General features: G+C 32.9%; 1 protein-coding gene across 8 annotated transcripts in view; it reads right to left on the reverse strand.

Moving 5' to 3' along the window:
• Positions 1-397: 397 nt before the first annotated feature.
• Positions 398-18,843, reverse strand: part of LOC134535923 (mitochondrial coenzyme A transporter SLC25A42) — a 42,059-nt gene continuing 23,613 nt past the window's right edge. For 4 of the 8 annotated variants that reach the window (XM_063375310.1, XM_063375311.1, XM_063375308.1 and 1 more), the window contains 3 exons: positions 16,927-17,104; positions 15,270-15,422; positions 398-4,027 (listed from right to left, as the gene is read on the reverse strand). In XM_063375310.1, the coding sequence (XP_063231380.1) occupies positions 4,024-4,027; positions 15,270-15,422; positions 16,927-17,104 (335 nt within the window). In that variant the 3' untranslated portion in view covers positions 398-4,023. The other 4 variants (XM_063375312.1, XM_063375315.1, XM_063375314.1 and 1 more) reach the window with 2 other exon arrangements.

An 18,843-nucleotide genomic window follows, 5' to 3' on the forward strand; every position in this document is an offset into this window, starting at 1 on the left:
ATTTGAAGTTGGTTTGTTATTCGAGTAAGTTTTAGAATTTGAGGTTGCTTTATTTTACACTGTATGGCATATTATATTCGAGATGATCCTGTAGGACAGAGTGATTGCATTATTTACACTTGAAAATTAATATATTTTAATGTTCAGTTTTTTTTACAAGGGAAAGAATCTCAAAACTAGAACACAAATCTCATACAACCAAATGAACATTTCATAGGCACTCAAATATTCATTTAACTCAAATATTTTCATTGAATTAACTTTTATTCAAAGAATTTCATACTGAAATCAAAGATTAATGATCTGAATATTTCTATATTGATTGCACTATTGAAGAACAACCCTACAAACTAAATAAAGTTTCATTAGGCACTGGAATAATCAACTTACTCAGAAATCTTATTTCAATTACATTTATTAAGAGAATTTAATATATCTATAAAAAAATTAATGTACCAAAAGGTCACCCAACTTTACAGATTACTGACTTCCCTTAGAGTATTCTAGCAGTAAGTAGTCAGTCAATGCTTGCCAATCACATCATATTGCCAAGCCCCGGTGAGATTAATCCTAGGTTACATGCAAGATCATCATTCATCACTAAGAACTTGAAAATCATCTCTCAAAAAACAATGCATATATTTAAAAATATATATACATAGACATAATATTTTACTTAGCAGTACAAATCCTGTACTCAATCTCAGGTCATATTTAATTTACAATTTTTCTTTTCTTCATAAATGGCTAACTACTACTACTACAAACACTTCGGGAGTGATGACGTTATTGTCAGGATTTTTCCAGTTTTTAAAGTTCAATGATATTGCATACAAAATATGATACAAATTTACACATTTCATAAATACACTATATACATTTCTAAGTAATGAAACTGCAGTCTCAGGCACACTAAAAATCACATTAAAATACGAATTTTCAGTCTGTTTTTTCAATCAATGCTTTTTAAATTTTATTGCTTTAGTTGTATCCTTGTTCTAAAAAACATGAACTTCAGTTCAATCTAAATTTATTATTCTTTTGCATTTGCAATGAACTTCGAACAATTGGAAAAGAATGAAATTGTACACAGTGTTGACACAAATTTCATTCTACATTTAAAAAATAAAAATTAAAAAATAACTACTGAACAACCAGGCAAGAAAATATCAGCACTTAACACAAGAATATTCATTTCCGTTTCACATTAAATTTTTTTCTGCCAAGAAAATTTTTAATTGAAATATTTTGTTGTTTTTTTCCCTACTCATTTAAAAGTTAGTTGTGAATAATAAAATACAAAAACTCATTTTTATTGTAGTTGAAATAACATAATATTTTTTTTTTTGACATTACATATATTAAATCCTGGTAACTAAGAAAAACATATTTTTTTTTTTTTAAATTTGCATTGTGGGTTTCAAGATTAACAGATTAAATTGGTCTAAACTCTAAAGGAATATCAAAAAGGAAAAAAGTGTTTTCTTAGATAGAATTAATAAGAAAATAATTGTGCGGTTTCATGAGTCAGAGAAAAATGAAACGTAAATGGTACAAACAAACTGTAAAATTTCCTTTTAATATGAAGTGAACTATGAAGAGTCTTTACAATGATAAAACCTCTGCAGCGGAATAATGACAAACTAGTTATTCTGTAGCAGGTTTGATACAAAATGGAGGAATATCAAACTTATTACATTTGTAGTAACTTTGTAAATTGCCTCTTTTGTCCACAAAATACAGTCCTTGGTACAAAAAAGTAAGAATTAATAAGCCTTTGTACAGAAATTAGTAGTAAAAATAAATTAAATTTCTACCCAAAATGAAACAATGAATGGCACAATCTTGGACTCAAAAATTAAACTTAGGTAATACCCATGTGAAAACTTATTCTAAAGTATGCAGACCCTAAATTGTATTTGAACACCAAAAAATTGACATCAATTCTTCACCAAAGCATTGAGAGAGAGGTAGGTAATAAAACATAAATTTTCAATTGTTAACATGAAGTGTCAATTATACAGTTTACTAACGATTTACGTAATATCACATCAGGAATTTGGCCAGTCCATTTAACTAATATTTCAAATTTGAGTTATTTACAAAAACTTTCACAAGTATTATTTACAGATGAATTACTTACCACAAAGTTACTAAACTAAACATCATCTAAGGTACTATATAAAAATTACAAACTAATTGTTTTGTTCACATTAACTGCTACAAAAAAATATTTTTCCTCTGTCATTCACCAATTACTGTTTAAAGAATGAAATTAATTTTTATACCTTGAGTTAGTTTTAGTATTAATAAACTTAGTACACCAGTAATATGATTAGAGTTTCTTCAGTAATGAAATATACCAGGTTTTATTTTGTTGTGCTCAATTATTGCACTGTTTTGAATAAGATTGATTTCATGCTTTAAAATGAGTTACATAATAATAATTATTAGAATTGATGGCCATCTACAAACTGAACATGTGGGGATCCGTGTTCTTATCATAATTTGAAAGATGTCACATAGTTGCAGGGATAACTGTCCTGTCTACAATTGCAATGTTTGAATCTATTGATTTCTAAAGTAGCCACCAGAGAGCAGTATATATAGAGCTCCAAAACAAGTATTTTCCTATTGTTTTTGTTTGTGGTTTTCATGCATTGTAAATGAGTTGCAGCTAAGTTTAGAATATTCATTTTATTTGCAAAAGTTGTGGGCGTTCAACAATATTTTGTCATTCGAATCTGTTACAGAGCACATTTTTTAAACGGGAAACAGAAACCACAAATATCATGTTTTCTTCTTCTTCTATGCTATCAAAGGACACTGATTGAGTGATTGGGGCAAAAAGTTCAAGTTGACCAATACATTCGAGAGATTCAGACCACTCTCCACACCATCCATTACATCAGAGTCATTCAGAGTTCGTTGAACACAATTTTGGACTTTGCTATATTGTAAATGTGCCTTCAGATATTAGATGTGTACTCAAACTCGACCAAAAATAAGGCCAGATGGCATTATCAGGTAAAGAAAATCTAAGCAAAAACTTTGCAGGAGCCTCGAAAGGTGTAATACTTTCCTTTCCCGTACTTCCTTAGGTTTAAAGAGTTTTAAAGCTCAATTGACACATTAGCTAGATAACAGACTGGTACCTGAACAACTTCAAACGGTCTGTTTACCTTGAAAGGGATGGCTAAAAATTGTACTCAATACACTTTGGATGCTTCCTTTACTAAGATACATACCCATTGCATAACTTTACTCTTACTGCATCCCTTACCTGCAGTATAGCAGACAGGAAACAACAACTGTGTCATCTGATAAAATTTTTAAGCCAGAAAAATTATAAGTTTATGACGTACCTCCTTGGCCCTTATATCAAGCCAGGGTCCCAGCCCTAACTGTACCATCTGCCACTGTTTTAACGCGCCTGTGACGTCAGGCCAGCCAATGCCAGTGTTGTGTATTAATAGTATGTTTTGACAGTAATCAGCAAGAAGGAAAGAGTGTAAATCAAAGTGTTAAACATGTGTGTTTTTTCAGGTATGTAGAGAAAGACTGCTTCTAATATTTAAAATTGGTAGTACTCGCTCGCCTTTGTAGTCCTTGCGATCAGCCCTATCTGGATTAGATTTTAAAACTAAACTATTGTTTGAAATATACATAAATTGTTGATATTTTGAACAACAAATTATTTTGTTAATAAACATGTACAGAAAAATGTGTTTCTTTGGCCTTTACATTAATAACATCATTTGCTAAACAAATTCATAATTCAATTCCCAAGACAACTAAAAAAAATTAATTATGTATACAAAAACTATAGTCTCTACACAATAACAAACTACTAAAAGCAGAAACTAAGCTTACAAAAATAGTCAACAACATTTCTAAACAAAAAAAACTGTCAATAATATTACTCTTTTAGCACCATAGTAATTTGCATATGTCAGCTTGTCATGATGGCTTCTCACTTTGATCAGCTTCACAGCACAAACAGTTTATCTTCATTGAGAGAGGTCAACTAAAATATTAAAATTTCAGTCACTTTTGAAGAATTTAAGATTAAGAAATACATTCAATATTTGAGACACTACTTACACTCACATAATACCTATACTTACCTGATAATATTTTTAACTACAAACAAAACAAGGTGTACAAATTATGTAATAAAGTTGTACACATTTTTTTTTTAGTGTACTCTCATGTTTAATAATAATACAAAGTAGTAAATGTGTAGGCAGCCAACTATTTTTAAACAAGTAACTTTTTATGAAGATGAAACACTGCATGACCAAGCAAGCGAGGCAAGGAACACCAGCTGACACAATTTACACATAAGTGTTGCAAATGCCACCAGTTTATCAGTTTTTATCCCATTTTTATTATAAGGTAATTTTAAGATTGCAGTACGTTCATGAGCCAATTTTTTTTTTTTTTACAAAATGCTATTTACCAGGATGATAACTCTACAAAGAAAGAAAACAGGTGCAAACACTGTGCTATGACTGGATTATGCAAGTAAGTAACTATGGATATTGAAAATATGGAATGCAAATACCTACAAACAAAAACCCAAGGACCACAAAAATTTTGACTAAAGAAATTAAGTACAATCACTAACATGCCATACTAACTATATAAAACATTGTCAAAATAACCACTGATTATAACTTTTCACGAAAAGTCGAGAAATCTGCAAGTTGGAAATACACATAAATAAGATAATTTCATATAAAATTCTGCTCTTTGAAGTAAATAATAATTTCACAATATAATACAAAACAAAGAATAAAAAAAAGAGGTGAAAGTTGTGTAATCTGAGCTAGGACAGCTTCAATGGATATGGCATTAAATAAATAATAATGTGTCACTGCTATGAATATACTTTAATAAGTATGGATTGTAGGTTAAAACCAGAAAGACAATTCAATTCAAAAAATCAGCTTAGCTTTTTTCCCCAGAAAACTCTTAGTTTTTAATGATTATCAGTTATTTCTAGACAAAATATTTAGCCATAAAGTTTAAAGCATACATCTTCATTCAGCTTTTGGCCCTTTATTCAGTTGTCTCATCAGCAGATTTCAAGCTCCTGATGTTTCTGAAATCTGAAGCAATCTCAAGTGAGACAATCACACTGTGCCATTATTTATACTGCCTTCTTCAATTTAATCGGTATGTATTTTTATAGCTACTGGTTCTGAAGGTATGTCAGAGGTATGATATCCTTAGCATTGCTGTAAAATTAGATGAAAGATGTTTTATTTCCATTCCAAGCATCTCTAATGTGAAGTGATCTCTGTTCTTGGTAACCCCTCAACTGATATTTGAACTTATTTAAATGTTATTTACACACTGGTGCAAAAAAATCACTTTCAGAAGATCAAGGGGTAGTGTAGATTCCTGCAGGCTTAACGGCACCCGACCCGCTCCACTGTTGGAGAATTCCGAGTGTCTGCGCTAGTGGTATTGTTCAGGTAGAAAAGGTTGGTCTTATCTCCGTCTCTGTCCTGCGTGGGACCTCTCTTTCTATTAGGCTCGGGCATTCCCATGGAAGATAATCTCCGGAGTCCCGTAGCATGAAAGGGGCGGGATGCCATGTTGCCAAACGTAAACCTAGCAGGAGGGGCATTCTTGGAAGTGCGGTCAATCATCCCTGCCTTCTGTTCGAAGACTTCAGCTACCTGCGTTTCCTTTTGCTGCTAGACAAGCCAGACAGTGGCTTTCAGTGTGAAGCGCAACAGCTTGTGGAAGAGTGATAAACATGTACCTAAGCAATAAGAAAATGGTTTTACTCTTTAGTATAGTTAAACGCAATAATTTGCTAAAGTGAATAATTAAAGAACGCAAATTAGGAGCAAATCGTCAAGATTCGTTAATTTAATAAATGGCCTTCGGTAAGATATTTTATTGGCCAACGATTCAAATCTCATTTTTAAAGATAATGAATGAATGTTATCTAACAAAATACTTTAGCCACGCATTTAGTTAGTATTTCAATCAAATAAGTTTTTAATTTATTTTTGGTGACATGGCTCTTGAAAGTGGTTTGAGTTACAATCAAGACCCACAGCAGTATTTTTTAAATAAATATATTTTAGAGGTTTCTGTAAATAATTATACAGCAGAAAGTGGTTACATAATTTGATTAATATACTTACAGGCCTACCGATAAATCATATGCACATGCTAAAAATATTGGTTTAAAATAAATTTTAAGCTACACAGTTATAGGCAAGTAATGTTTTTGTGATGGCAGACCATTAATTAACATTTTTGAAATTCACCCTTTAAATAACTCCTGCCCATAAATGCATATAACGTAAACTTATTTAGTAAACATCCGGTCAAGTTGGCAATGAGAGCGGAGTAGTATAGTTTAGTGCAATAACGTCATATCGTCTTATATAAAGTATAATATTTAAATTGCTTGCTCCTGTAATCTGTATATTTGCTCTATGTGAACAAGAGTAATAATAATTAATATGTCAGAAACATTTTAAAGTTTGCAATATTTTAACATTTCTCCGCAATAGTGTATGGACATGTCTCAGTACGTAAGTTTCGCCGTTGAGCAGAATGATTTAAAACAAGATCAGATAGTAAGCAGGGATTTCAAATATGTTCAGCTAAGCCTTAACACACAATTTTAAAATTTATTTATAAGTAAGCACCTCAAAATACACAGAATGAGAAACTGCACAAATATTTTGAGGTCACAAAATTACTCCTGTTAGGCTACATTGCATTATTGAACCCAAACTAACTTATGGATATTCTACATGTGTAGGCCTACTATTTTCCTACTTTTTAGTAAACAAACTATTTTCAAATATTTTGACAGTTAAAGTTTTGTCCGATCTACACATTTATGTTACTAATGCTGCGGGCCAAATCCATTGTTAAAACAACCAAGAAAAATAGCAAAACCAAAACTTATGACGTCTCACTACATTTGCAGTTTGTAATGAGTAGTTTTTGTAAGAACAAGTCATGCTTATTCTTTGAGGTGCCTCGAAAGAGGAATGTTTGTTCTTATATTTGACTACTAGGAATATCTGAATACTGAATAATATAATTTTAGGGTAAAAGGTAGGTTTAATAGCTGATAGGTTATTTAGAGCGCAAAGAGGGTAAAATAATATCCTGAAAAAGACAACATCTTCCATTTGTTTAGAAACTGTCGTTTGAATTTCAAAAAAATAAATTTCTTAAACAAGGTAGCCTCAGAGGCTTATTAAAATACGCTGTAATTTTATCAAAAGCCCTAGAGGTTATAGTGTGCTTTCACATACGCCATAAATAATCTATAATGACTTGATCTTTATGTGTGATATCCAATCCTTTTATTAATTTTTTAATGTGGTTCACCACCACTTACGTACTGAGTGTAAGGGTGGTATTCATATTTATATCTTGAGCAATTCCTTCGTCAAGAAATTCTTGTATGCATTCGTTTTTAAATGTTTATGTGCTATAGATGTTTCTTGAGATTGTCTCAAGTGATCAAAAACAAGACAGTCTTGATGAAGACAATCTTATGGTTGTCCCATATTTCTTGTTTCTGAGAGAGCATTTTCCTGTCTCATAGTTGTTGCTTGAGAACACCATCGCAGGAGCATGTTTCATAGTCACTGAGACATTGCTTATGAACACAAATAAGACCGTCTTGGCCAAGACCACTGCAGACATATCTCAAGCAATTGCTTGTTCAGAGTGCAGTGAAGAAAATGGCTGCTTCTTGTAAACCTCGTATTTTTAAACTTATATAAATACTGTATGAAGTGCCGTATTAATTTGATATGTGTTTTAAATAATTCTAGGGTTTGTTTGTGAATGTTGATTACATATTCTAGTTCTAAACAGACCTGTTTATTTACATACTGATAGCAGAACGAGTACCTACTATGAATGTGGAAGACGATGCATTTAATGATGTTGATGTATAAATCACTGTCAGAAATAAGTAATCTATATTCATGACGACTAAAATCAATTAAAAACAATAAGAAAATATAATGGCACATACTGATATTATTATTATCTCTATCAAAAATTTATGACAGCATCGGTAGCTCGATTGATAGAGCAGTTATTTGCTGAGCTGGTTGAGATGGTTCAAATCTCGACACTATAAAACAAATTAAAATAAATATTAGTGAATAATACACAGTTTTAAGAAACAGATAAAAAAATTCTTTTTTGTATCCAATTATTATAATATATTTAAATAATAGCTCAGTAAAATGGTATGTTTAGCTTTGTGACAAATGTTGTACTTATAACAAGAATAAATTATACAATGCCAAGTAACTTGAACTAGAAAAATTAATTATAATATGTAAGGAAATGAATGTTATATATTACTGATAAATAAACGAACACTCCATACGGACTAACTACATGCCTGTTTGCCTAAATAAAAAAATGAGATGGTTTTCTTCCACTTTAGATTTAAGTTTATAATGGCATGTGCATTTGCATGAAAACCATTGTCGAGGGTTGAGTGGGAGATAATAAATTACCTATTTTAAATAAGGGGGGAAAACTGTCTATTTTAGCTGTTACAGAGGTGATACATTGGAGGAAAGGTTTTTGAAAATTCAGATTTTTCTATAACTCCCTTAATAAAACCAGTATTGCATTTGTGTGATGTTAGATTTCGTAAGAGTAATACCAAATAAATTTTCATAATCTATATTTCTAATATTAACTGCAAGAGGTGGAAAACAGCTATTAAAAGACAAAAGAATTCATAACGTATTTACTATTAAATTTCTGTCAAGTTATTGTAAATCTTCAAACAATATATAAAAAGTTCTTCTGAAATAATTTCTGTTAAGACGAAACATTACTGCAAGAATAACCAAGTGGGGCTGGAACAGAAAATATATGCCCAATCTTCACTGCAAGAGGTGGAAATAAGAGTTTAAGAAATTAAACTTTTGTTGAAAATAATTTATTTTATACGTCCAGTCTTCACTGCAAGAGGTGGAAATAAGTGTTAAAAACACAAAATTAACTCATTATAGTCAAATACATTACATTTTATTGCAAAAACACTGAACACTGTCCTAAATATTTGTTTGAAAGCAATTTTAATGTTAAGGACAATTACTGCTAAAGATTCAAATAATAAAAAGGGTTTTAAAAGATTCTAGATTTTTTACTATGTACACGTAGCTTACAATATCAGATTCGTTCAAACTTAATGTTAACTTTCTAAGCATAAAATTTTTCTACCTTAATTTTAATATTTCATTTTACTGTGTATTTAAATCTGATATTTTATCAATCTAATATATGCGGTATCTTATCTCAAAACATCGGATTCTAAGATTTCAGTTCTCTGTGAGATAAGTAGCAGAATTTTTGACAAACGAGTCCAGTTGGCAAGATTCGTGTATGCTCGTGTGTTTTCGGCTGTCTTAAGATATTTCTTCGTCAAGCAGGAAGTATGTGAAACAAGCGTTTGCTTGAGCATGCAGTCTTCATGAAGCTCATCTTATTCAGGGACTATGAAACACGGAGGTGGAAATCACCATCTTGAGAAACAAGACTGTCTTTGCCAAGATGGTCTCAAGACATTGCTCAAGGGACGACTATAAATACCAGCCTAAGCTACGGTTATTGTCTAAAAATGTAATGTAAATGTATCCCCCAGATAATGTTTACTACTACATATGTATGGTTATTTAATGGTTACGTAAATAACTGCCATTTTCTTTATGAATAAACGAAGTCAGAAATTAAAAATGCCAGGTATTCGTAACTGACTCTAGGGTAAAACATGGCACGGAAATATATATATAGTTTTAAATGTGTTTTTAAACAAGTCTTTTAATCGCTTCGTGAAATAAGTTTTGTATTAACATTAACCTTTTGCAATTTTCCCGTATCATTGTATCTAAAAAAAAAAATCATACTAATATTGTACAGATAAAATTGATTTATTCAGTATGTCTGCAGCATTGAGAATACAAGTTTAGATCTTCACGAATATATCTTTTATACATTAGGAAGCAGATAAAGTTAAATAGTTTTTTAATACAATACTATAATAAATAAGTTTTGCAAATTATTTAGCAGTCTGACGACCATGTACAACGATTTTTATAAAAGAGGTTACCATGCATTAACAATCAATATCAAGCTGTAGTTGTTTGACGCTTCAACAATGCAGAATGTAATGTTCATCTGAAATTATATGAATACTTTCAAATTGTATGAAGCGTTTAGATTATAAATATATATGGCAAAAATGCATTAGCACCTTGAGAAACGATTGGTACCTAAATTAAATAATTATACATCTTCAAAATTGATTTAATTATTCTCTGCAATCCATAACTAGTAATAAAATATAACAAATAAAAATAGTTTTATTGCATTATTTCATTGTATTAAAATTTAGCGCAGGTTACCTTTCGCTTCTGAATTCATATGGCATGCTAAAAGTAATAAAAAAGTGAATTAATAAACAATGCAGTGTCTTAGAGGCATATCCCATTCGAGGTTTTTGCCTATTTTCCAGTTAAATTTAAAAAAAATCATGGTTACAATGAAAAAACTCATGGAAACAAACAAATGATATAAATATGCTGAGGCAAAAATACCTTTTTATGTAATATTAAAAACACATTTTTTAATATAATGTATCTAATTATTAAAACACATTATTATCATAGAATTGTTGATAATGCTAAATTGGCAAATGTAATTAAGTGCGCCTTAACATGTATACACATGTACACATATTTATGTACATTCATCCTTTTAGATACAATTTCATAAACACAGGAACAATTCACACAATAGCCTATTATTCGATTATATAATTAAAAAAGACACACTAACTGTAATTTTTTATATAATAGTAAGTCCTACGATAAAATATTTCTAAATTTAGCTGCTGTAAATTGAGCAAACATGAATAGAAAATTAAGGATTTTTATGAATTTGGCATGCTGTGTAGAAATTCATTAATTAAATTCAAATTATACTAAGTTATTTCGGTTGGAAATTGTTAATGCCCGACAAGTATGCAACTGATTCACAACATTTACAAATAACCAACATTGTGTGTGACTCCTATGGAAAGCATAGGCTACGTCTATAATGAATTAGGAGACAAAAAAATGTTGCGAATTTATTTTAGGTCGTTACACCTTAAACACGCCTACATTTAAGTTACATATGTTATTGTTTCGCAGTAATCTGGACACACCCCGAACACCTATAAGCTAATAACACATTTTTTCACTCAATAACCTAGAAAAATACATTATTGTGTGAAAATGGAAAACGCTGATGCAGTAAATGAAACTGGCAAAGGCTTCAGTATACTCACATACTTAATTCCGTCCCACTCTTAGATTGCAGTACACGACTTACATGGAGCGCGCTGTTGCCAAATCTCTCAACACATTACGAATTTCAGGAGATATTATTTTTCATTGGAATTCTGATTAAACAAGAATCATTTTAAGAACCCATATCGTTATTTATAACATTTTACATTATCACACCTACACATTTGTAATAATTGCCAGTTTTGGGTATAGCCTACATTTAAAAAAAAGCTACCTACTTATTGCAGCCGTTCTCCTGGAGCGGCTTTCGGAAATTTTTTTAATCGTTTTATGATCCCAAAAATAACATAACCATCATCAAGTAAAAATGTGTATACATGTATATATACACATATATATATACTCATATACAAACAATAACTACCGTATTTTTGCACAAATTACTTCCTAACATATATAAAATATAGTAATGGAAAATCTCGGTCGAGTTAGTTACAGGCAAAATTTGACTAACTGGTTAGAAATGGGGAATATTTTTTGAAAAAAAAATCGCAGTTACTCCCATAATATAATAAATAACGCATCTGTTTTAACATATGATAACACGTAGCAGTAATACCAAAAATATTTTTTTTACTATATACATTTCTAATACAACCATAACTGCAAGGTGTGAAAAAGAATTAGGGTTATAGGAAAAAATATTCATAACTTCATTAGTAGATACGCTATGAAAACCAATAAAATTGTTTGCAAAAATTATAATTATTATCCAAAAATTTGGCTGAAACATTTTTTGATAAAATCAAATATTGCTAAAAGGGGTTGTAGCAAAAACAGGGGTATACTTTTTTTAAAAAATCTGTACTATGTACACTATTAAATAACTTTTTTATTGTTTAACTTTTAATTACTATTTATAACTTTCGTATGAAATAATTATTTATGAAATCAATTATCCCCCAAAATTATTTTAACTACACTAATACATTTGACATATTAAACCGCAAGCTATAAACCACTGACCACTACACCTGTAAACTCGTTTAACACTGCCGTGGGGAAGGAAGAAAGCCAGCCGGTCTAGCAGCAGGTAGAGAGGATACTCAGAGATGGGACAGGTACCTGGCAACACCGGGCCAAGTCCGCGTGCTCTTTCCGAGAAGAGGGAAAAGACGAGCGAGACAACGCGGCACCACTAGTGTTGCGGGTTGCATTCAATATATTTTGGAATTCCAGGGGTTACATTTCTTTCGTAGAGACTCACAGCTTTCATATAGTGAAAGTCACATTTTTTGTTATTTTAGATGAAAGTATATTGAGATTAGTATTTCGTAATGGTATTTTTATATATTTTAAACAAATATTTTTGGATCTAGAAACAACTTAAATTTTCTCATTTTCTGGCTCAAGTACACGAATAAATTATTTTTTAAAAAAAAATTTTAAATACATCACTCAATAGTATGCATAATGAACTCGCAAATTACCAAAATTTCATAAATTACATTGAACGGCTACTGAAATAATCTCTACAAGAAATGCCATCTTTTTTAACTTTGAGTGCCAGTTATGAGAAAACTATAAGTTATAGCGCAAATCAGTTTTGCACAGAATCTTGTATGTATAAGGCCAACATAAAAACAAAATAATATGCTATAAATAAATTTGGGCCTAACAGCCTTAACTACTGCTCATCACGAAACTCAATAGGTCTCTCATGTTTACCTTTCTCAAACAGCATATGTGGCTCAGGATAATATTGTAATGATTTACTACATTCGCAATTTCATCACTTAGTTACATTAACAAACCAAACATCTTCAGTCTAACAAGTGTGTACATGTGTAAGTGTGTGAGAAAGTTAGCACTTGCGCATCAGAACATTTATCGACACATTTTCAATTCATATGTTTCAGTTATATTCCACCATGTAAGAGTATTTACGTTCCACACAACCTCAATGGCCAAAATGAAAATTAGGCCTGTAGCACACAGCAAGAGAGCCAAAATGAAACAATAACTGACTACATTATTGCATTGTTACACTTGTTACTTTGAGGGCAACTGCATTTAAGTACTTTGGTTAGTGTGGAAATTTTTTTTCAACAATGCTTTCAAAGCGTCCTTAACACGCAGCAAGCTATTCCAAAGTGTTGGTGCAACATCTTGCAAGAGATGGATGGTATGATGTCGTGTCTGTAACAATATGAAGTGTACATACAGTCATGCATGAAAGTCGAAATGATGTTAATTTAAGTGTTTGGTTATATCACTATTCACCATAAAATCTTGTGTAACTATACCTGTAATATAAATAATCAATCAGCTGTAATTAAATTTTTATCAAAATAAAATAAATAAAAGTTTTAATCAAATATGTATTTTCTATTTACGACCATAAATATTACACATGCATGTATGAGATACAATTTGATAACATTGGAAGCAAGTTCACACAAATAAACAGAATTAATGTTGGTAAAATTATAGCTAAGGGTCAATATAAAAATTATAAAACCCAACTATACCAACTAAAAAATGAATATCTAATTGTTATATCATCTGCATCCTCCATCTACCTCCAAATGAATTTTATTACACGGTTTTGAAAACATCGAAAAATTTTGCTGTCACAAAATCTTGTACAGAAATGACTGGGCCCAAGAAACCGGAACAATATTTAAACTAATGTGCGTATGTTTGTGCACAGCACGTCATGAGCTCGTAGATAAATTAAGTATTTTGTATACATTGGTCGTCAGTATCCCCCATGATGGACTACCATAAATGCAGCACCTGGGTGCCCCAAATGCTTGGCAACATCAAATATTTACAACTTAGACATCAGCACAACCAGAAAACAAATGAGCGTGGTGGGCGCAGCATTGCAAAGCCACTGTACTGTTGTGTACTTTTTCTTATCACGGATGTGATTCAAGCGGAATGCTATTTCACCAGTTTTTCAATTGAACATAACAGTTTGTCTAGTGTAGCAGATCGCACTGGAAATTTGTTCCAGAAAACGTTCCAGACTTCAGACAGCAAATAGTATAGTTGCAGGCGCACAAAAACTGCTGCTATATTCAAAGAAATGGCATCTGTAACCTATAAACTGCTATTTTTGAGAAACCAGTATGAATTTAGAAACAGTGTTTTCAGGATAAACAGAGGAACATCTTTAGTGCTCAAAAAAGTATTTTCTAAATTATTTTATTTATGGAAAAGCAGAGACGTAAGAATATTACCATAGATTTAAACAAAATAGGCCACATTATTTTGAACTTGTGTACATGCATGTGATTTATAAAAAAAAAATACTAATTAAAATCTAATGAAATGGATCGTATCTGTTGGTAAGTTCACCTATATTTGAATCAATTAGGCTCTTTTTTCTTTGGTTTTTTTTTAATATGTACTTTAATTAGTGCTTTAAGTATTAAGTAGATTTTTTTACAGGTATGCATCCATTAAACTATTGATGTGTTTAGGGTTACTTTATTTGTGGTTCATGTTTTACTAACCATTATTGAACATTGTGTATGATTTACGTAAAAATTTATTATTTCTTCAAATCTTGCTGATGGAGTTCTTGCCAAGTTAGCAGGTATGCGATAGTGACCAACTGCTACAAATAGTTTCTTTTGTAAAATAATAATTGATGTTTAGCATTGAATTATCTGTTTCTTCTGAGCAGTAAATATACTGTAAATAGGTAATATTTCAAGGTTTTAGAAAAATCAACAAACAATTTTTTTTTTTTAATAATATTAAAACTTATTATATTAAACGATGGTATGCAAAATAACATTTTTATTGTTAACAAGCTGGGTAGTATTAATCTGGCAAAAGTGAGCATTATTTAATCTGCACTGCAGCCTAAGAGGGTGACACACTATAGGAAGGTACAGTACACCAGTCAACTGTGTGAATACTAACAGAACCACTCACCAGGGAGTGACGCTCCCGTGCAGACGCGGCAATATCTTCCGCAGGAAGTCCCGAGTGTGGTCGTAGGTCGTGAAACTGATGCCCACAGCAACAGGTCCTTTGACCCAATTCATGCTCAGGCCTTTGAACAGACCTTTGAGGATTCCTTCCTCCCTGAAGAAACACAAGACACACGTGGACACCAAAAGAACATGGAAAATTGGAGTCAATGATTGGAACAAAGTCGAGAGAGAGAGAGACTCAGAAGTCAGCACCAATAACAAACACCACTAGAGGTGAACATTTGTGTTCTACATTAGAGTAGTAGTCTCATCTCACAAAGCAGTTCCAAGTCCATAATTTTATAGGCTTCTGTGAACACTGTTCTTTCATCTAACATACTGCTTTGATGTTTTGATGTATGCTCCTTTGATTTCATATTATTTACACAAAAAATTCTTGATATTCAAATAAAATCATGAACAGTTTTTCCCAGGCAGAAAAATCCCTTCAAATTCCCAGTTTTCCTGTTCATTATACACCAGTAACCCCAGTCACACCCACTTTTCACTTGAATTTTGAAAAATGAAAAAAATCCCAATACATAAAACTTTATGTATGTTAATTGAACTCAGTTCCTTGCCTCCTTGATTTTCTTCGAAAATATTATTTTTGGCAAAGAAACTACCTTAATATTTCCATATTACTATGAAAGTTGTAGGGGCAGAATTTTGAAAAATGGTGAATAGGAGTTGAAGATTTATGTTTGATTACAGATAGTATTCAATATCTTAATTTTTAATTTTAACTGTATTTAGTTTTGAATTATGATTTTTTAATGTAGAACTTCACTTGCCCATTTTCACTCCGTTTGGGTTGGAATATCATGACAAACTGCCTAGCTTTTAAATTGTCTAAAGAGCTTACTAACATAAAAGTTTCATATAAATCCATTTAGTAGTAGTTGAGTGAGGCCGGAACCATGACGAGAAATATACGAACAGATAAAAAAATTTGGTAATTGTATATGTATTGTAGTTCCAAGTAATGAAAACATCCATTTAAATATACTTTTGTGTAAATGCATGCAATGTACAGACTTACTACCTTAAACAATTTTGTCATTAGAGCAGATTGGCAACGTAATGATGCAGGTGACATGGGGAACGCTGCATCAATCACTCATGCACAATAATATCAAATGTACACACACACAAGAATACAGCACATAAAAATAGATTCATAGGAAAGAAAGGAAAGAAGGAAAAAAATAAAGAAAGATGGAAAGAAAGGGAAAAAAGGAAAGGAAGGAAGGTAAGGAAAAAAGAATGAAAGAAAGGCAGTAAGCAAAGAAAAATGACAAGAAAGAAAAAAGGAGGAAATAAAGAACAAAAGAAGGATGGAAAGAAATAAAAAAGAAGCAAAGAAAGAGAAGGAAGGAAAGAAAGAAGGTAAGAAAGAGAATGAAGGATAAAATAAAGAAAGATGGATATAAAGGGAAAAAGGAGAGAAAGTAAGGAAAGAAAAAAGTGGAAGGAAGGTAAGAAAAAAATAAGGAAGAAAGAATGAAAGAAAGGCAGTAAGCAAAGAAAAAAGGGAGGAAATAAAGAACCAAAGAAGGATGGAAGGAAAGAAAGAGAAGGAAGGAAGGAGACTGCAGAGCGAGACGAATGCTCACACGTATATCTTCCTGACGGTGCCGGCGGTGGTGGTGTACAGGTTGCCCGTGAGGGAGGAGGTCTGCATGCGCCTCCTCACTATGTCCAGAGGGTAGGACGACGACTGGCCCACCACGCCCGCCGTCGCGCCAAACAACATGCTCTCCAGCGGGTTTGGGGAGGGCTTGCCCATGTGCTCTGCAATAACCACGTGCAAACTCCTGGGAGCGGATGAATGACAGGGTTCGGCCGGTCGAATCATCAAACCCTCTTATCACCATTGCACCTCCAGTTTTTGAAAGATTTCATTTTTGAACCACACTATTTCAAGAAAAATACTAAAGGAAACGTACATTCCAAAACTTTCTTAGGCTTATTTGTGGTTTTACATTTTTTACTATGTAATAAAGTAAATACAGTAAAAAAATTGTTTAGAATTTTCTAAAGAATATATTTACTAAAAGGGGAAAAGATGTTATGAACTTATAGATCATGAATAAGAATGTTTTGCAACACCGTGACATGTGTAGGTGCACAGCTGGCTGACATCACGTGGCCGTGCAACATGAGACGTTCCGCGCGCACCTGGGTCGCCGCTTCCCCTCCCTCCAGCCCTCAGCTCCCCGCGCGGCGCTGTTAGTTTGACAGCTGCGGAGTTACGCGAGCCGCCGACACGTGTTTCGAGAGATTTCTGCCGTCGGGTCGGCGCGGAATGACGCGACTGGCCCCAGCCGCGCTCGTGATTTCTGGAAAGCGACTGGCCCCAGCCGCGCTCGTGATTTCTGGAAAGCGCCTGGGCTTATATATAAGATGAGGACGCCGGCCTCAGGGGAGTGGAGTGCAGTCAGAGTTCAGGCGGGAGCTTTCCCGCGGTGGAGTTTCTGGGGCGATAGTGCCGCGGGTGCGGCAGAGTGGCGAAGTCCTTGGACGAAGGTTCCAGGGCAGGGAGTGAGTGAGTGAGTGAGTGAGTGAGTGAGTGAGTGAGTGAGTGAGTGAGTGAGTGGAGTTGGGAGTTTTCCCGCGGCGGAGTTTCCGGGTGATAGAGCGGCGAAGTGCCTGGACGAAGGTCCCAGGGCAGAGAGTTCAGTTCCGGGCGATAGTGTCGCGGGTGCGGCAAAGTCCCGAGCGAGGCATCGAGCGGATCCTCGGCAAAGGCAAGTGCGTCGGCAGCGGCGGAGTCCCGCAGTGGAGATCCACGAGGGGTGCTGCGGCGAGAGTTGCGCCAGAGGTGCGCCCCAGCGAGGTGTGTGTTGTGTGGATACTTAGTGACTGGGGAAGCAACATTTTTAAGTGCAATTGATTATTTGCCATTTTAGAAGATTATTTGTGATATAAGTAGTGGCCATCAATAAAACTGTGTAGTGTAATAAAACCTTTAATTGGGCTATCCTTTACGAACCGCGGTAAATTGTAACAGTATTAAGCAGGAATTTTTTTAAAGTGGGATTTTCTTAACAGGGCTTTACTGTAAAATTATATGTAAAAATTCAGGAATATTAGTTTAGTGAAAAAGTTAATGAATTAAATATTTAAAGGGTAATATGTTGTAATGCTATACATAACTTTTTTTTTTTACTTTTTGTACATTATTTCATTTTAAGTCCTCTATATCTATATTGGAATTCGAGGGTTGTATTTAAAGTACTCTTTGAGTTTTCAATTAGAGATTCAGATGCTAAAAAATGGTATTTGATCAAACACTAATGAATGATTTACGACTAAACGTCTTGTTGGCATTAGGGTCACTAGATATTATTAGGGGTGATGAGATGAGAATTGGAGCACTGATAGAGCACAGACAGAATTAATGATTGGGGAAAATGGGAGTAGAAAAATCAATTGGCCCAAAGCAACTCCGCCACTTACTTTCTTGAAAAATGTAAGGTTTATTACAGCCGGGAATCGAATCTCGATCATCGAGAGGGGATGTGAGTGTT

The sequence above is a fragment of the Bacillus rossius genome, chromosome 10 (assembly GCF_032445375.1).
Source record: "Bacillus rossius redtenbacheri isolate Brsri chromosome 10, Brsri_v3, whole genome shotgun sequence".
NCBI classification, from domain to species: domain Eukaryota; kingdom Metazoa; phylum Arthropoda; class Insecta; order Phasmatodea; family Bacillidae; genus Bacillus; species Bacillus rossius.